The sequence below is a fragment of the Ictalurus furcatus genome, chromosome 10 (genome assembly GCF_023375685.1).
Source record: "Ictalurus furcatus strain D&B chromosome 10, Billie_1.0, whole genome shotgun sequence".
Taxonomy (NCBI): domain Eukaryota; kingdom Metazoa; phylum Chordata; class Actinopteri; order Siluriformes; family Ictaluridae; genus Ictalurus; species Ictalurus furcatus.
Window position 1 is genome coordinate 29,479,107 of NC_071264.1, and position 20,432 is coordinate 29,499,538.

The 20,432-nt window shown below is 41.1% G+C and overlaps 1 protein-coding gene across 1 annotated transcript in view; it reads right to left on the bottom strand.

Annotated features, from left to right (window-relative positions):
* Nucleotides 1-275: 275 nt before the first annotated feature.
* Nucleotides 276-20,432, bottom strand: part of ap1g1 (adaptor related protein complex 1 subunit gamma 1) — a 30,728-nt gene continuing 10,571 nt past the window's right edge. Inside the window, exons 2-23 of the mRNA XM_053634381.1 lie at nt 19,326-19,529; nt 19,087-19,211; nt 18,849-18,990; nt 18,674-18,770; nt 15,472-15,548; nt 13,473-13,568; nt 11,893-11,973; nt 11,693-11,791; nt 11,540-11,595; nt 10,960-11,073; nt 10,737-10,877; nt 10,410-10,464; nt 9,158-9,280; nt 8,952-9,041; nt 7,512-7,636; nt 7,317-7,421; nt 7,049-7,187; nt 5,295-5,418; nt 5,095-5,196; nt 4,827-4,987; nt 4,559-4,657; nt 276-4,343 (exon numbers count right to left, since the gene is read on the bottom strand). Coding sequence (XP_053490356.1) covers nt 4,242-4,343; nt 4,559-4,657; nt 4,827-4,987; nt 5,095-5,196; nt 5,295-5,418; nt 7,049-7,187; nt 7,317-7,421; nt 7,512-7,636; nt 8,952-9,041; nt 9,158-9,280; nt 10,410-10,464; nt 10,737-10,877; nt 10,960-11,073; nt 11,540-11,595; nt 11,693-11,791; nt 11,893-11,973; nt 13,473-13,568; nt 15,472-15,548; nt 18,674-18,770; nt 18,849-18,990; nt 19,087-19,211; nt 19,326-19,526 — 2,454 coding nt within the window. The 5' untranslated portion in view covers nt 19,527-19,529 and the 3' untranslated portion in view covers nt 276-4,241. The remainder of the gene's footprint in view (nt 4,344-4,558; nt 4,658-4,826; nt 4,988-5,094; nt 5,197-5,294; nt 5,419-7,048; nt 7,188-7,316; nt 7,422-7,511; nt 7,637-8,951; nt 9,042-9,157; nt 9,281-10,409; nt 10,465-10,736; nt 10,878-10,959; nt 11,074-11,539; nt 11,596-11,692; nt 11,792-11,892; nt 11,974-13,472; nt 13,569-15,471; nt 15,549-18,673; nt 18,771-18,848; nt 18,991-19,086; nt 19,212-19,325; nt 19,530-20,432) is intronic.

The following is a 20,432-nucleotide window of genomic DNA, read 5'->3' on the forward strand; positions in this document are numbered from 1 at the left end:
TAATGATAACACAAGTACTACTAATAGAAACAATAATTACCGTACGCATGTTAACAGAGATGTCAGATTAGTAATATAGAAATATCTTAATATATTGTGATAACTACAGTAAGAATAATAATAATAATAATAAAGTAAAAATGGTAAACAATAGTAATACAAATAATTCAACTATTACTTCTATTAATTAATAAATAAATAAATAAATAAATAGCAATGTTAGTTGTGACTTTTTTAAAATGTTTTATTTCTCTTGGTCATTTTCTCCAACCCAAAGACAATTATACACAGCATAAGTCTAAAATATCCCATTGTAGTAGATTACAAGTTTTTCATTCATCATCATGAATTATTTTCAGTCCAGCACTCGCTCGCTCGCTCACTCACTCACTCCTTGAAGACACGGGACACTGATTCAGTTCAGCATGTCAAACTTATCGATGAGGGGAAACGAACAAAACAAAAAAAAACGTCAGCACGTATGAAGTACACCCAAGCCCTCCCATCATCATCCTCCTCATCACCACCACCACCACCACCACCACCAGCCTCATCATCCTCTACACACTTGGACAACGTGATGGACCGCAAGCGTAAAAAGAAGCCCCCGTAAAGATCAAAGTCCAAAAATTATTGATTTATTTATTTAAACGAACAGGGGATACGGATGGAGGAGAGAATCGTCCAAGTGTGCGATATACGACTCTTTCAAACGGGGTGAAACGCCGCGCGTGGTGTTTTAATTCCGTTACACAATTCTCCAAAGAAGGTACACATGATGGATGTGGGGGAAACTTTAAAGAACCGCATCTTCTCTTGCATCGTCAGGAAGTTCTTCTTTTCGTTTCTTTTCTTCTTTTCTTTTTTTTTTTTACAGAAAGAGTAAAAATGACAAATATTTACAATCAGGGTTTTTCCACATGCAGTCGGGAAAAAAAAAAAAAAAAAAAAAAACATTGCAGCCGAAACAACACACAAAAAAAAAAGATGTTTAACAGACGGGGGGGAGGGGTGTTAGGAAAAGGTGCAGGAAGGCAACTCGCTCAGTCTCGGATCCTCCTCTCCGGCAACACACACACACACACACACACACACTTGAGCTAAGTGAATAGAACAAGCCTAAAAAGCAGCATAGGGCCTGATTGTATTCCTCCTCGCCTTCTTTTTGTTCTCCAGTCCCCTTTTAGTCATACACCTCATCGAGTAAATGGATGGAGAGAAACATTTAAGACACAGTAACAGCTTCGATCGGTCCGGTACTCGAAGACCCGCATCTCAGAGAATGAGCAGAACAATCAGAAATGTGTGTGGTGTTAATCATCTCTCTCCAACGTGAAAAAAATCAGTGCGCATCTTTCACTGAGGTGAACTTACGGGAAAATAAAATATAATATATATTATATGGACATGTGAGCGAAATGGTCGTTTCCTAGTCATGTAAAAGTAATGACGATGCCAACAGTGACCTGAAGGTGATTCGTTGATAGAAAGCTAAGCGTGAGGAGGGTTAGGGTGGTGATGCGGCGCATGCATCATCATCATCATCATCATCCGTCCCTTCATCATATTGCGAAACCTCATTTCAGTAGTGCATCAAACCACCGACATTCTGACCACTATCTACGTGATTAGCAAATCAAACAGAAAAGAAAACAAAAGGAAAAAGAAATGCACTTTGATTCTTTACACTTGTATACAAGTACAGCCCCCTAACTAATCTCCGCACGTCTTCAAATTGGAGTTTATTCGATTTTTGATTCCCCCCCCCCCACCGTCATCTTTTACAAGTTATATACAATATACAGGCAGCAGATAATACATTTTCTTCTGAATAAACAATCAAACAGGGACGTTATTAAATTAGACTGATCACTGCGTAGGATTTTAGATTAGAAAAAGGGGTCAATATGTTTAAAAAGAAAAAAAAGAGAAACAAAAAGGTGAAAAGGATAGATGCATCTTAAAAGCCCTCAATATGTACAGAAAAAAAAGTCCCAAGACATCACGAGAGAAGGAAGAAAGGTGGAGGGAAAAAAAATAAAATAAAAAAAAATCAAGTAACAACGCACACTGACTCTTTTTTCCCCCCCTTTCTTCTTCACCATATACACATAAGCTCTGATTTGGTCACTGAACTAAAAATCTACCTGGTCAGTGTGTGTAAGTAAGTAAGTGAAGACTGAGATTTGTTAGTGACGTGTTTGAAAGGACACAGAAGTCCCCCCCCCCCCATCACTCAAAAATGCCTTGATATACTGTTTTGATCCTAAAGAAAAAAAAATTAAAACAAACACGAGGTATTTCAGTTACTGCTTCCAATGTTTTTCTGAAAAACAGGAGATAGTCAGGGGGAAAGTTCACACCTCAGACCTCACACGCAGACTTACACACCTACGTCACATCCTGGAGATCCGCCACGAATGAAATAAACGCTCCTCCAACAGAAAGCAGCCAATCAATCGGTCCGGCGTTAACCATTATGGCGAAAAAGGCACGATGCTTTAAAGTCAGGCGACAGGGTTTTGTTTTGTTTTTTTCACTTCAAAAAAAAAAATAATAATAAACGTATTAATTCAGTGCATGCAACTACATTCATGATGGACCTCGTATACAGTGTCAAATTTCAACCCGTCTCCGAATTGCACTGATGTTTAAGCGACGACTTTTTGTCAAACGGCGTCTTTGTATCGCGACAAAATACTAAACAGAGACGCGGGGAATTCCGACTTCATGAAAAAAACAAACACACACACAAACCAAAAAAAAAAAACCCCACCAATGTGTGTCTAACGTTTACGCTGTGAAAGAATTGATCTATACAAACAAACCTACGTTCACACGGACAGGTGAAAAGTTTTCCCGACTGTGGGCGTGGCCTTTAGTGAGTTTTTTTTTTTTCTTCTTTTTAACGTTCGATGAGAAATGGTAGTAGCTATAGAAACTACCTAATGCTAACTAATCAAACACAAATGAACATCTGTGTTTAAAAAAAAAAGAAAGGTTTTTTCTTTGTTTTTTAAAACATTACATGCTTGGCTTTGTACTAGCTACGCTGTCAGATTAGCAATGCTAGCTAATCGTACTAGCCACGTAGAGGCTCCTGCGATCTCGGTTACCTCCGTCCAAGCTTCATTTCCCCTCTAACGTCTCTATACGCATTTAATGATGGTATAAAATGGAACTGCGCTGAAAAACCAGTGTTTTTATTTTCCTTCTTCTATTTTTGGACGTCGCGAACCGGAGAAACAGTCGGACCACCTGTGTCGTAGGATCGGTCCGAGGAACGATTCACGCGTGTGTTATCATTTTAGCGAACGAGTCGTTCCTAATTTGCACGGAAAAGTCGCTCGTTGAAATCACGGCTCCGTGTCACGCGCACGTACGTACGAAATGAACGACGGCCCGTGACTTCGCCGTGTGTCAAGTGTGAACGCAGGGCAAATAAGCCAACCCCCTCCCAGATTTCCACCACCTCAGACTCGAACTGCGGTTTAAACAAAAAGGTGTACGACGTGCAACGAAGACTATAGAGTAGCGAATAGCCGATCGGCGAAATCGCGCGTTCGCGAAAGGTAAAGCTGACGACTCGAACGTTTCATCTCGCCAGTTTTGTTGTTCTTCGTGAAATGCCTCCGGTATATAAACCGACTCTGAAATGCCTAAAAAAAAAAAAGTGCCTAAAGCTATGAATTTTTTGTTAATCTTTCATCTAAAAAAATGAAGCCTATTACGATTAAAAATCATGAAAATCAAGACAAATCAAAAGCTCGTTCCAACAAGCTCCTCTCCAGAGTGACCGTCGAGTGGTATATGCCATGTATAGACCAGACAGAAAGAGGGTCAGGGCCAGCTTAGGGTGTGGGTGTGTGTGTGTACACTAAACCGAGTACCCGTGTGCGAGCTGATAATAGAAGTGATGTGCTAATTCTGAAGCAGAAAGACAGACAAAACAGAAAAAAGGGAAAGCGTTCATCATTGTCATCATAATCATGGTTTTCACACCATCGTGTGTGTGTGTGTGTTGGAAAAATTCCCCTGTTTTTCCCATGCAACCCCAGGGCAGCGATGTGCAGTTATGTCACAGGGAGCCAGTCAGGGATGAGGAAGGGTGCTCCATAGCTCACAGTTCCCTTGATTGGGGTTTGCGTGTGTGTGTATGCGCGCACATGTATACGTGTGTGTGTGTGTGTGTGTGTGTGTGTGTGTGTGTGTGTGTGTTACAGATCGAGTGAACAGCACAATCACTGCCAGGACTGAGGGGGGAAGTTGTTGACCTCGGCCATGTCCTGAACGGGAGAGCCTTTGTAGTTGTACGTCAGCTTGATGCGCATTCGCAGCTGTTGCTGTAATCGTAAAAGCAGGAAGTCAGGTGTGTTGAGGAACAGGTACGCCTGTTAGTCATGCACAGCCAACTCTACGTACGTCGAGTGCATTAATACAGAAACGACCGGGTGTACTAGAGGATGGATAGCTGTGTAGATAAAGTCAACCGGGTAAAATAATGCAATAAATATAAATCAAATTCAATTCTATCTATAATTTTAAAAAAAGGTTTTACCTTCTGCGGGTTAAGAACCCTGATGACTTGCGTGACGCTTCCCTGGTTGAGCGCTGGGATAATATTACTGCTAGGAGAGAGGAGCTGCAGCTGGAACGTCTACCGGCACAAAAAAAAAATATAAAACACAACTATATATATATATAGAAATTTCGAAAGGGTTCACAAACTTTCAAGCACCACTGTAAGAAAGATGCTGCTGCTGTTAATATTAAAATATATGTCTTCGCGTCATAGCAGAGAAGGAGAACGTGTCGAGGAGGCAGACCTTTGGTACCGCAGCCTGGAACACAAACTCGGCCATGTCCGCCTCGGTGGAGTTGGAGGCGTGGATGGTGATGACCGAAACGTTAGGGTTCGGGTTGGACCTCTCGAAGGTGAACTCGATTTTCAAGCCGTTCTTGTTGTACGCCGTCATCGGAGGAATAGCTGCAAAAAAAAAAACAAAACAAAAAACAACGCGTCAGGTTTTGAAGGTCCGAACGCGTGGTGGCCGGATGGTCGGGCGTGCGGACGTTGAGGTGAGGTGAGCTCACCTGCTGCAGTGTCGTTGAAGAGCGGCTGTGAGGAGAGACCGTCCAGGAGGAACGGCGGCTGGGATACGGGTACAGTAGGAGCAGGGGCAGGGGTCGGACCACCTACGGAGTGAGCAGGAATTATTAATATCACCGGACAAAGAGTGAAAGGAGAGGTCGAAAAATATCAAATAACATTTTTTTAAAAAGTGATATCCTACCAGAGAGAGAGAGATCCCCGAGTAGGTCGAGCAGCTCTCCGCCGGCTGAGGCGGGTTTAGTCGGCAGAGTCGTTTGGATCACCGGGACGTCGTTACCTCCGAGCAAGTCCAACAAATCATTCGCCTGGACAACGAAATGTCGATATCGTTCCAGAAATAAACACAGTTACTAAATTAAAAATACCACATCCTCCTGATATGGAAGAAGAAAGCTACGAAGGATTTTCCTTTTTCAGTGAGCTGCTCTTGTAGATCGATGGCTAGCTCATCCACACGATCTGCCACTGTATTTCTGCTAAGACTGACATTTGTAAACGCTTGCCTTTTATCAGGGCACAGCACATCGCTAACTTTAAGCATGCGCTTCTTCAGAAAAATCACCCTCGGTGTGGGGTCGGCCTGATTCAGCCATTTCTTCAGCCTCGATCAAACTGGCTTTTACGGCTGCATCACGCTGTGCTTTTGCTTCAGAAAACATTGCTGGCTGGTGTACAAGGCCTTTCTTTAACTGTCACTTTCCTTGCTGTCACTGTCACTTGCCTCTGCTGTCTATCCAAGTCCCCGTATTCGTCACGGTGTTTTGTCTCATAATGACGTCTTGTGTCATTCGTTACAGACAGAGTCTCCTGGCAAATGAGACAGACAGGTTTTAATTTATAGTCGACTAATACGTATTCCAACTCCCACCTATCATGAAATGCCCTACTTTCACCGCCAGCTTTCCTTATTTTCGCCATCTTCTGGCTGACTGACGGCTAGCTAGCTAATACTGTACTTTGTTTATAACAGGGAACAATGCTGCTGTTAAAACCGTTAGTAATTTTGACATCCAGACAGTGCGCTGGATCAGTTGTCTTGTGTGTGTGGGTGAGAGGAGGAGGGGTGGCGGTAACCCGATGCTTCACTTTTTATACGTACGCAAGGAACAGCGTACTGTACGCGCGTACTGTACGCGTGCCGCACGATTTTTCTAACTGCTCATGAGGTCCTACAAGGTGGCAACAGTGACCCAGGGCTGTTGAATCTCAAGGTAGTTGAAGAAAAAAACGGGATAAACTGAAGAGACGGAAACGAGCGCAGGCTAAAAAGTACCCGCATTTGTATAACTCTAGCCTTAAAGAGCATAAGGATTTGTATACGGGTGCTAGCATTGTTCTTCGTGTTTTTGTGATTCTTCTTCGCCTTCACACCAAAAGACTTCCGCTTTACTGCTCTGTACTGACTCTTGTAGGCCAGGGGCGGTAGTGCAAGATGTCGCATGTGTCGACCGCCTGTGTACGTGTCAAATGGAGTATACTTTGAAAGGTTATGCTTACGACTGTGCACATAAGTATACCAGAGGCGTGCAGCATGTTGACAAGGCTTGCTGGGACTTGTAGTTCAGTGTGGCGCAGGTGGTACGGAAGCAGGCCAAGATCAATTTAAAACGATCGATGCGCGAGCCAGATAGAAAACGTGCAGCGGGCCGAATTCGGCCTCGTATTTGACATAAGCGCCATAGATGGAAATTTACACAAACTCGTGAGCGTTTGAAATGTAGGATAAAAACATTTTCCCAACTGTATAAATGATTCGTTTGTATCCGTTGTGATAAACAAGGCCCGGTGTGTTTCTCGTAATTCAATGCTTTCCCTACAAGTTTGGTTTTTTTTTTTTTTTTTTTTTTTTTAAAAGGTATGCAAAAGCTTTCAAGTCCCATGTCGATTGAGAAATCTAATCTAACCTAATCTAATCCACGCCAGTAGCAGTCTCACCTGATTTGTCTGAGCGATGCTGGGCGGGTGTTTCGTGTCCAGTACAGAAGGTTCCGTCTCTCCGTTGGTCTGTACGATCTCCGTCGGGCCGTTAGTAGCCGTTTTCTCCATAATGGGCATTCGCTCTAACAAGGCCGGCCTTAAAGAGCAAAACAGAGAGAAGCGGCGTTGTGCAGCAAGGTCGGTAATCAAACACCTCTTACCGATCGTGATCGATTTCGTCCGCACTCGGCGTAGCCTGGGAAAGTGTGTATCGTCGAGCTCTTACCTCATGTGATCGTATTTCTTGAAAAGCGCATTGTACTCCACAGCTCTCTGCTGTAACTCCACGTCTATGCTGCTGCCATATATAGACACCACTTTCTTTATTCGACTGGAAGGGGACAAAAACGAAAGAATTAAAACCGTTATAAAAACGGACTACGTATTAAAACCGACCGTCGCAGTCGAAAGCTTTTCTTACTTCACACCGCTGAAACGAGTGGACAGCTTCATGATGGCAGTCAGCGAGTAACCTCGGGTGACGGGGGCGGACAAGTTGGAGACGAGAAGACCTTCCAAAACATCCAAGACCTCATCTTCTGTAACCTGTGAGCAGAGGAATAGAGCTAGCACTTAAAATACGCATACGTTTTTGTATAAAATCCAAAGCAACACCGAGAGACACAGCGACACTACCTGATCGTTTTCTGCAACCCTGAGCCATGACAACCGTACATTATTTTTCAATTCTAGATTTATCGGACTAGCCGAACATTCGACCACTTAATTATATTAGCGATGTACATGTGTAACGTACACTAGCAGTCAAAAGTTTGTGGACACCAGACTGAACCGTTTCTCATGATCTTAAAAGCCTTTTGATCTGAAGGTGTGAGATTAAATGTTTGAAATCGGTGTCGTAGACAAAAATATAACTGTGCCGACGCAGCCGGCAGCTGGTTCGATACTTGACGCATCATTAGTCACACGCTTGCTGTGTATCTTACGTACACCTGGAAGAGTTAAGAGTGTCCATCAGGTTTCCAAGTCAAGCTGTAAAAATGTTTAGTGATTTCATGCACGGTGACGTTACACACACACACACACACACACACACACGAGCTCCGTCTAACTTTAAACGTCACGCGGTCATCATCATTGCTGAGTCATCGTGAGCTGCGTCTCAAACTTGAAAACTTTGACGTTTGGAAGTATTTACTAAATCGGAAAATTCAGAAGACTGGTACGCGAAACAGACCTTTCAGCAGGTGACACGAGGGTTTTTTTCAAATCCAAACACTAACCAGTCTTTTTTTTGTGTGTGTTAGTACACGATAACAGTCTAGAATCATACAGTTATGCGATTTAAGACACAACTACTAGTGAAAAGACATAATCTGTCTTCTACATTTTAAACGTTAATTTGTAAAATAATTGAACGAAGCACGCAAAGTTAGGAAGGCTCGCATTTTGAATGAGCGACGAAGCCCCGCCCACAGGATCTCAGGTGGCCCGTATAGTGTTTATTAAATGACTTACAGGAGACGCATCCGAACGCTTTCCAGGCCGGAAGTCAGTTTTATTATTATTATCATCATCATCATTATCATGTTATTATTTTCTCAGTAACTTAAATAATAACGTTATCACGTTCTAGTTATCTTCCAAGCCATTTGTTCAAGTATAAATAAAAGCAATCATATTTACTAATTGCACCGTGTACATCTCATTTTCCACCAATTTGATTAGAGTCATTCGACCTTCCAGAAGATACTAATGCTCTTCAAACTCGGAGAGAAGGGACAACGGTGGCTCTCTCAGATTCCTGGCCTCGGATAACTGCGGCACGGTGTGCAAATGCAGTTCTTAAGCGAATCTGACAGGCGGAGTCCGAACGATGATGGAGTGGTGTAATATTTACTTGAATGGGTTCCTCCTCCTCACACTGGCCTGACACCAGCAGGTCTCCGTACTCTCCTATGCACCAGGACGCCACCTGCACCAGAGGTTGCTGTAGAAAAATGAAAATAAATATATTCACTCAGCATAAAGAAACGTGCATGCTCAGTAGATGACGTGATCTGGAAATAAATGAATAAATTTTTTTTTTTTTTAAAATGGCTTCACCTGTGAGATGTCGTCCAGCAGGGCTTTGTAGAGTCTCTGCACGGTGTAAGCATGCATCTCCACACTGTTGGTGATGAGCTGAATGAGGTTAGGGACAGAGTCGTCTCGGACGTAACTCCCCGCCTGCAACGACCAAACCGCATCCTTACAAACCGCAGTAATTTATTTAATAATAATAATAATCATCATCTTATTAGAGCTGCTGTCAGAGTTAACGAACTCATCAGTTCTGGTGGTCAGTCGATGGATCACTCAAAATCATCATCATTCAACAGCTCAAAGAGTATGGCTTCAAAATGAGTTTACTAAAATAAAAAAAAATTTAGAACCTCGCCTTTTAAAGGGGCAGTATGTGATATTTACAGCCCTCTGCTGTCTGCAAGGTGAACTGCAATTGCAATGAGGACATGGCCAAGCTTCTCAAAATTCACCTCATCAACACCAATCTCATTTTGGTTTTTTTAAGAAAGGAATGAAGGGGTTTTAATTTTTCACCTCTGCCATATGATCGCAGGCTTTTTATTTTTTTAAAAAAAACATTACAGACTGCACCTTTAATTTTTAATTGGACTGCATTGTAGCGTTCACACTAGCGAGCAACAATTAACTTGTTTCGCTTGTAGTCTAGTGTAGTCACCTGCTCGAGCACATTTAACAGACTAGAAAAAGCAAGCCGCTACGCTACGTACTAGCTAGTACATTTTCTTCGTAAGCGTCTTGATGTGCAATAAATGAGATGCCGTATACGGTGGTGGCGTGACGATGCACGACACCAAACAGAGTAGAGTGCCGGATTAATTTTTTATAAGCACGTGGTCCTGATTGTTATGCTGCTCATACCACAGCAATTCCTATTTAATAATTACAATTTTTATATATTTATAAATTAATGAATAACATGTTGTACACGTCCCTGTGCATGAGCCGTTACTATAGTACCGTTGACGTATTAGAACTAGCACGTTAATATAAACCTGTTGTTCAGGTACAGCCGGAGCTACAAAAAAATTTCTGCATTCAATCAGATTAGAAAATTCAAGAATAATTTGTTTGGATTTGCCAAAGCGCTGAGAAAATCCTATTCAAAATGCTGCTCACGTACATGGAAAATTAACCAGAGTCTGTCGCTTGCTAGCGTGAACGTATCGTTACGTTTCTCTGCATTTTCCTCCCTTAGCACTTATATCTGGGTAAATCTGCCTTAACTGGCCACCTATAACACCAGACAAGAACCAACGAGAAAGTGATTTACCGTTGTTAACACCCTCATAATGGTGTCTATGTGCCATCTTTTAGAGGGTGCATACCTGGAAGAGAGAGAGAAAAAAAGTTAAAATATATTCGCATCATCTTGGAGAAGTCAAAAAAGTTGCAGGTAATTTCCAGTTCCTTCATGCTCTGAAGATGCGTCACTCATCACACAGCACCTCTGATTTAAATGCTTCAGCTGCATTTTTATTTTAAAAGGTTATTCAAGGGTGCCAATAATTTTGCACACTTTTTTTGGGTTAGTGAATTTGACATAGCATAGCGTTCCTGCAGTACAGTTTCAACAGTACAGATCTTCCAAGAGCCTTACTTCTCAGCAGCCAGGAAGACCCCAGACGCGCAGTCGGCTTTGAACTCCGGATCGCATGAGTCCAGGAAATACAGCAGCTCCTTCATCATCCCACGGATGTTATTTCCGTTGACCAGGGCAAAACTCAGCTCCATCGCACGTCTGTAGAGGAGCACAGAGCGTCAGGAGACCGTTCCTAACCGAGCTATTCCGACTGAAAACGAGCATGTGTTTATCAAAGTACCTTTTGATGGAGACGTCCAGGTCTTTCAGACAGTCCACGATGGTACTCCGATGCCTTTGAACTGCATTGTGGTCTGTCTGCACCGTTTTCAGTAAAGACGTCAGCGCCACATATCTGAAGTGTGGAGGGGGAAAAACAAATGTCAAGGCATTGTAACACACAGAAACCAACAACAACAAAGGAAAGAAATTGCACGAAACGCAAATTTCTGCTTGAGAAACATGTTCTCTGTTGCGTGCACGCGTTATTAATTTGCAGTATCTGCACTACCTTTCATCTCCGACAACCGTTATCCATTCCATAATCCTTTCCAAAAAAACCATACACTTTCCCTTTACAGAAATAGGTCTGATTTAATTCCGATAACCTTTGTAAAAGATCTTGGTGGCTACGGACTGTTTTTAAAAATGTACGACACTTGCTTTGGTCCTGTTCGATCTGGCGCAAAAAACACCACCTTGGCAACCCTGATTGAAGGTGCTACAGGCTTGTGAGTCTTTAAATAAATAAATAAATAAATAAAGATGACGCAATAATCCTGATTATTCTTTTCATGCGCGATGATGAAAAACACGGCTACCTGATGTTTTTGTCATTGTTGAGAAGAAAACGTCCCAGGATATTAATAGCTAATACCTGCAGTAGAAAAGAAAAAAAAAAATAAAAATCAGTCGTCGTACTCGAATCACAATCGATAAACCTAAGAAATGTTTGTGTTTTACACTCTACTCACCCTTAATCCACTCTCTGATTTGATGTCCATAATAGTCAGAACAGTTTCATACAAGATCGCATTGCCTACATTTTTACTCGTCTCTGTGTTTGTCGCAACCTACGACGTGTAAAAGAGAAAAAAAAGAAAGTCAGCTGAAGATTTAAATGCCGACAACGTGGAATGCTGCAGTAAAATTAGATCTACTGAAATATTTTTACCTGTGCAAGAATGTCATTCATAGCTTCACTAGAGTCGTCGTCGCCCTTTCCCAGAATTCTCAGTAGCCTCAATATCCGCACCTGAAACCAAACCGTGCAGTTTAACGCATTAGCAAGCAAAGGAATGGGGATTCAATTTGAACGGATATGCTAATTATGATCAAACTAAGCAGGAATAAATCATTTTTAGCAGAAAAAAGAGATACATTAATAGACAAACAGGACAGTTATACGAGAGAAGATCTACGGTAAAGTCCGCTCCAGAGAACTCAAACCATCTAAGGTTTCGCTCCGTTTTCAAGGGATTGCGTTTGATTCCTGACATCCAATATAGCACAACTGCACCTTACGGTTATCCCTCACAAACGAACTGTGTTTATTTATAAATAAACAATTTCTGCAAGTGTTTGAAAATACCATCATGTTCATAAATGAGTGTCATTTTCCAGATAGAGATCATGGGGCGATTTCTACCTCCGCTAATTCATTACAAGGATTAATATTAACAGGTTTTATCTGCCAAATCGATTTGATGGTCGAGATAACGGTTATTTAACAATTTTACCATATCGCAGTTCACAGCATGTCTCATTATATTCCTTTGCTAGCAAAGTACGGTCCGTACAGGATTCCGCGGAGGTTTTTTGTGACTGTTGAGGCAAAAAAAGTTTGAGCTTGAAATTTGCGATGCAACTTGGAGTCTTTCGTACTACTTGAATTGGCGAAATTGCAATCACACGAATTGTCTTTGTTTGTTGGTAAACGGAACCTATCGGCTGTACTCATGATCGACGGCTCTGGCAGAGTGCACGTTGTGATGACGTCACATGACGCGTCTTGGCTCGACTCTGTGGAAAATCTGCTGTAATTTTGAGAAATTGCAAGCTCCTCCGAACACTGTGGCATCTGCTTGATTTCGCGTTGATTTCTGCGATCGCGAAATCATGAAATCCTGGAGGGACAGAGTACGAAAGAAGGACTGTGGGGTTGGGGGGGGACCCTCAGATTTATTATGTATTAATAACTGACTACTCAAAAAATAAAACGCACAAAAAGATTTGAAACAAGCATCAAAAACTTCATGTTCAATGTTTGAAGAGAGAGAGGTTTTTCCTCAGTCTTTGCACAAAGAAACAAGTTACATAGTGCACACGCATTTCTGATCTGCTGCGTTTGCCATATACGCATTCTCACATGGCTTTATCCGTGCAATATTCTCCAATCTTCGTCAGAAATCTTAGAACAGAAATGGTTCTGCGCTTACACTTTCCCTTTGTTTGCCACAGGCAATGTTTGCAGAAGTTGATCAGATTTAATTACGATTGCACGCTTTAGAACAAGATCTTAGAAACTATCCGACAAAATCCAGCCCTTTTCATACTTTGCGTTTTCCAAAATTAGGCATAAAAACATGAACCTGGCAACCCTGACAGCATTACAAAAGTACCGACGACACCCACAACATCTCCCAAAACTCGGAGTATGATTGTACGACTATCAAAACATCGATATGGACGCTATCGCTCAGCTCTTAGATGAAGCCCGGGACGGGGAGACTATAGAAAAGGGGCGGGGCTTACCTGCAGGAAGGGGTCACTGATGCCGGACACATCGTGCTCAGGAGAGTATCCAGACATGATCAGGTTCTTCAGGATTCGCACCAGTTGAGGAACCAGCTAGAGAGAGAAAAAAAAATGTCCAGTGGGAAAATAATAAATGAATGAATCACTAAATACATGAATCACATTCTGTAAGTCTGATTTCTAAATAAAATAAAAACATAACGACACACAAAAAAAAAAGGGGGGGTGGGGGAGTGGGGAGGCCATAAACACAATGAGGGTGAAAATCATCTTGGAATAATCTGATTTTCTCAGCACATTCGGTTAGCAGCGAGTCGAATGGATGCATCAGTGTAACTATGGAACTTACCTTGGATTGTAATAAATAATTAGCAGTAGGGCTGTGCGATTAATCGAATTTTCAATTACGGCCTCAGACAATTATGAAAACAATCAAATCGAGATAAAACGATTATCGTTTATTATTATTCAGTTTCGCAAAGCTCTCGTTTTGTCCTTTTAAAACCCACACGCCATTTTTCTTTACAGCGGTGCGCTTTCGCCCCTCCCTAAAAAGCCGAACTCACTCCACGCCAGGCTGCGGCGTTTTTAATTCAGCACGAGCCAAGATGACAGAGAGAACCTTTGGTCGACCAGAAAGGTTAAACCGTTTCAGCCGTTTGGAGACCATCTGGTTTCAAGGAGTCTGACGTGGAACGAAAAGAAATAACATTTGGTATCGTCGGAAAGCCCGTTTCCACTAGCGCCATGACAGCTGGTCTAAATACGCTCATTTCCTTTCTACAGCTCGCTAATAGTGAGTTCTACAGGCTGATCTAAACCAGGAGAGAGAATTTCATAGGGTAAGGAAGTTTAAAGCACGTTTCTGTCGACGCGATTCACCGGAATGAGTCACGTGACGTGCTCCGCTCGCTTACGAGAGACATCGATACAGTCAAAAGAGATGCATAAAACGCTGAAATTTCGTGCAAAAGCATAAAAAACACGAATGTAAGCAGCTATCCATAGCTCGAGCATGTAAGGAAAGTACATGTAGAGGCAGAGAGATCGTTTTTACATTATATATGAATTATAATTTTTTTTAAAGTTCAACAAATGCATGATGTTTCTCAAGTTAATGAGTAATCGCGTTTAATAATCGTGATCTTGACAATGACCAAAATAGTAGTGATTATGATTTTTTTCCATAATCGAGCAGCCCTAATTAGCAGTGGCTTTCTATTTTATCCTGGTGTTAGTTTTGGGTAAAAAGATCAACCAAAAAAAAAATAATAATTCACAAAATTTGTGCTCTGGGGGTCACAAGGACAGAACGAATGACCGTTATTAGTTAGTCTAAATGGTGGAACACTGGACCACGAATTATAGACAGCTCTGTGATGACATTCAAAACCAAATCAGAAATAATAGAAAAAAGACGACAAGGAGGACGCATCAGAACCAAAAGGATCAAAATAAACAAATAAATAAACTGCACTACTTCTACAGTGAGCACAGTGACGTGTGATTCTTTAAGAGCATGCACCAGCTATGAAACCAGAATGTCCTCTTACCTTCTCATTCTAACACAATGCAGGAATTGTAACGAAGACAAAATGACAGAAAAATATGAAGTAGATGTTAGGGCGGGGAACTGGAAGAGAGCTTTAACTTTCAAAAAAGAGCTTTGAAAAAATAAAAATGTTACGGTCATGAGTAATGAAAGGTGGGTTCGTGCCGGAGAGGCAGAGGAGAGAAAAGGAGAGAGAGAGAGAGAGAGAGAGAGAGAGAACGTGCTCTAAAGGAAGCAGCGCTCTTAAAAGAAAAAAACCAACAAAACACCAATGTAGAGCAAGCATAGACAATTCAAGAGCATCCAAGAGCGCCTTGGCAACAAGTCAAGGCTACGAAAAACTTTTGTTTTGTTTTTTTTTTTAACGAAGTAATGCAGAAAAAAAAAAGTGTTATTTAATCCAGTCGTTTGTTAAAGCACAAGATGACGAGGATGAAGACATACCTTTCTGAAGTGGGTGAGCATGTCGGGACTTCGTTCACACATTTCAGTGAGTAAAACGACAGACGTGTGGAGAACTCCTGATAAAATAATGTTATAAAATATAAAAGCAAAAAGGTCATACAAAAAAAAACAAAAAAAAACAAGGCAATTTGTGTCACGGACGCACTGTTCGTGAGTTCTGACACTCTTCTTTCTAGCATTATTACTTCACACGTTACCATAGAGACGATGCGATGCCTTACGATCATGATGTGATGTGTCAGGCCTACATGGTAAATATTTGTTTCCTGGGGCTATAAAGGTACAATAGCAGATTTTTTTCTATAATCGTACGTGTATTAATAACCTAGAACATGATTAAAATATTATAATATATATATATATTAAAAAAAAAAAAAAAAAAAAAAAAAAAAAAAAACCAGTTTAAGCATGAACTCAGGACAAAAAATATTCCGTGGCATTTGAAAAACTGAAATCTGGTCCAGAATGCTTGCTCGTTTCTGATTGGATGGGCCGACTATCAGTCATCTTTCTAGACACAGTCCTGGCAGATCTTGGGGGCGGAGCTTTGTGAACATGGGTGGGAATAGAGTGCTGCAGGGATGACGTACTTAATCCTATAGGATTTCATCCACTGGCTTTTGGATTATTGCAGAAGATCATCTTGGTGACCAACAAGAGCTTTTATATATATATATATATATATATATATATATATATATATATATATATATATATATATATATATATATATATATATACACACACACACACACACACAGACTTACATATTTTGTTCATCAAGATAATCTTCACAAACCAACGCAACGTTTATGAATCTCAAAAAAGTGTATTTTCATGAATAACCTCTCTTCTGTCAGTCTCCTTTAACCCTCTACTGCATGAATTATTACATTTACGTTAAAAAGTTCCCATGAATTTTTATTACTTGAATTAGTTGGTCAATTGTTGCCACATGGCAACAATGTGCAATGGTGGAACGCATCATATAGTCAGAAATAACGCAAAGTGCATGAGATCACTGCATTTTCCAGACTATGAGATTATTTTGCCACCAAGTAAGCATGTGAAACTGTTTAAACATTTTCCTTTAAGTAGTTTTGCCTAAATATTGAACTATTAAGCAGATTAATTATTACATTAATATTGAGAGCCCTCCAATGATAACTTTCAACATGCCATATGATTGCAAAAAAGGAAGTGCACTTCCTGGTCAACGTGACAAGGCATGATTTTGTTATGTCCAAATTAACGCCCCATTTTTCCAATTACATAGAAAGATAGTCGTTTTGTATTGCTGCCTATCAAAAAATTGGAGAATAATTGTTGCCATATGGCAACAGCATGCAGTACAGGGTCGATCGCAATCGGACATTATTTATGATGGAACACTGGGTAATGTTGGTCTAGTTCCACTCCGTGGAGACAAACAGCGCATAGAAACACAGATACATTTCTAGATAAATATCTGCTGGTTTGTAAACACGCCACGTAGTTTCATAAAGAATTGCGTGCATGTACTGTATGTGACTACAACTGTAGCACGCGAATAATATTTGGAAACAAAGTGAAGTTTTAAAGATATTTCTACAGTGGATATAAAAAGTCTACACACCCTTGTTAAAATGGCTGGTTTGTGTGACGTAAAAAAGAAAAGAAGAAGACAATGAAACCGAGATCAATCATGTCAGAACTTTTCCCACCCTCAATGTGAAATTACAACGTATTAAACTTCAATGAAAAACACAGACGCGTTAGGGGGAAAATAAAAAAGTACAATAACCTGGTTGCATAAGTGTGCACGCCCTTTTACAACTGGGGGTGTGGCTGTGTTCAGAATCAACCAATCACATTCAATCTCATCTATAATTCTGATTAACCCCAAATAAAGACCCCAAATTTCTGTAGGAATTTCTTCACATCTTCATGGATTCATCCGACTGCTGAAGCCATGGTCTACAAAGAGCTTAGAAAGAGCATGTATGGTATCTCACTTGTCGAAAAGTATCAATCAGGAGAGGGGTATAAAAGAGTTTCCAAAACATTAGATGTACCATGGAACACCGTGAAGGCAATCAACAACAAACAAAGAAAACAGAGCACCACGGTGACAACATGAAGAACCGGACGTCTCTTCAAAATCTATAAAAAAGGACAAGAGACAAACTTACCCGGGAGGCTACCAAGAGACCTACGGCAACATTAAAGGAGCTGCAGGAACATCTGACGAGTACTGATTACTCTCTGCATGTGACAACAACCTCTTGTATTCTTCACATGTCTGGGCTATGGGGTAGGGAGGCAGGACAGAAGCCCTTTCTCAGAAAAGAAAAAAAAAAACAACAACAAAAAAAAAAAAACATCCAAGCTCAACCATGTGACAAAATGCATGAAAGTCTGATGAGACAAATTCCAAAAAGGTATAATAATTCCATAATTTCAACAACAACAACAAAAAAAAAAGGCACATCACCAAAAGAACACCACATCCATGGTGAAGCATGGTGGTGGCAGCATCATGCTTTAGTGCTGCTTTTCTTCAGCCAGAACTGGGGCTTTTATCAAGGTGAAGGGGAATCATGAATAGATACAAATAACACGATTGTAGTGCAAAACCTTCAGGCATCTGCCAGTAAGCTCGTGAGAGGGCTGTGCACAGGAGATGCCCTCACAACCTGATGGATCTAAAATGTTTTTGCCAAGTCAAGAGGCGCCATGCTGAAAGACTGCGTGGTGTAATAACATCAAAAGGTGCAGTTTCGTATTAGTTTCGGGGTGTGTACACTTTGGCAACTAGATTACTCGTCCCCCCCACCCAAATTTTTCCCTAAAGTGTTTGTTTTATACGTTGTAATCTCATATTGAGGGTGGAAAAAGTTCATCACACAAACCTGCCATTTTAACAGGGGTGTAGACCTTTTATATCCACTGTACACTTATAATCATAACAATAAGAAGAATGTACGGTAAAAAAATACTAGGTAAAGAATCGTTGAGAAGGTGCTATAAAAATCAACCCTTAGTTGGGTTACTACTAGGGCTGTTATTAACCCAACTACCTTTAGTGTGTATTGACAATATTTTTTTTACAAAATACTCATATTGAGGAAGTTATCAGTCATTACACTGCGTAAATAATTATCAGAGAAAACCCGAACGTGCGCTGCAAACCGTGTCTCACCGTGATTCTTCTCGCTCAGCAGGTTTTTTGTCGCCGGCAGGAACATCTCCATCAACTCCGGAACCTTCCGGATGACGTGAACCGCACACAGCGCTGCCTGAGTGGAGAAAAGCAGTAGAGAAGTTCAAACGGGAATCCCGGTCGTGTCCGACAGCGTGACGCGGTTGCGAATTACCTTTTTCCTCAAGTAGGAATTTGACGTTTTGAGGAGCTTCTCCACTTCCCCGGCCAGGTCGCGACACATTTCTGACGATCCCATACAGCCCAGGGTGCACAAGGCCAGTCCCTGGACGTACTGTGTGCTGTGATTTAGATCGCTGCAAAGGGATAAACAGACACAGAGATTTAGAAACGCCTGGCAGGGCGGAGTCACAGGAGCGCAGATGCACGTTCGCTTCCTGTCTGTCACTTACTTCTTAATGCAGTTTGTCATTAGTAAATGGACGTCCTGCCTCTCGTCCAACAGCAACATGGCCCCCAGGTACCCTATTCTCTTGTCGGTGAACTTCTGTGAGGCGATCAGCTTCAGACATTCCAGCTACAAAAAATAAAGACTTGTTGCACCATTCAAGCATTCGATAACGTTCTAATATGTTACACCCCATGTAGTAAGCACATTTGTTGTTGTCATTTGTTTTGTTTGTTTTTTTACCTGCCCGAAATGTGCCGGATAACCCAACATGTGCATATACAGCAGCTTTGCAACGTTTCTACAGCGGTAAGTGTTGTCTTCTTCTCTGAAGGATGATCGGATCGCTGCGCATTCTTTCTGGATCATCTCTCGCTCCTCGGCCTGGGTCCGAGCCGTCCGGATGGTCCGGATCAGCTCCCGCAGTCTGATCGGAGCTGGCATCCTCTGCAATAAAACACGGGGTTTAAACCGAATAGAAACGTCCAGCACGTTTACAAAGACGACAGCTGCAAAGATCTCAAATCTAAAGTGAATATCAGCCAAATATACATACATACATACATACATATATATATATATATATATATATATAAAAAACATGAATAAGGAGCGTCAATTTACACAAACTCCCATGATCGAGAGTCATTTCAATGCTTCCTCACTCGAACGAAAAGGTGGGGGGGTTTTTTACTTTGAATAATAGGCTCGTAGGACTTTTTGATGTTATTATGATCATTTGATAAAATTACTTCTTTAATAATCAAATATAACGACTATAATATAGAGCGCATCACTAATGCAGTCTCAGATGCGCGCACTGTAAGCCTATTCAGATTGCGTGCATCCATGTGAGCAAATCTGTTATTTTCTTCCCAATTGCGCGTAGGATATTGCGAATATTACGGAAAATTTGTTGAGTACAAAAAAAAAAAAAAGTACTATTTTACTCATGAATACCCATAACGGGTTACAGGCCTACGCCATTTGGTTATTACTTCGGCTGTCCAGTTCGAAGTTGGGACTTACATACACCACTGTTCAAAAGTTTAGACCCACTCATTCATTATTTAGTGTTATTTTTTCCACATTTTAGAATAATAATAAAGTCATCAAAACTCTGGAGTAACACAAATAAAAATATGGGAATTAAAGTTGTGATAAAAAAAAATCCTAAATAAATCAAAAAAATTTAATATTTTTAACATCTTCAAAGTAGACACGCTTTTCGCAGAGAATTTCCAGAAATGTCTTCTTGGTGTTTTCTCGACCGATTTCTTGAGGAATTTCTCCGAGATGCTTTTTGAACAGTATTAAAAGGAGGAGTTCACGCCTATCGCCCATGATATA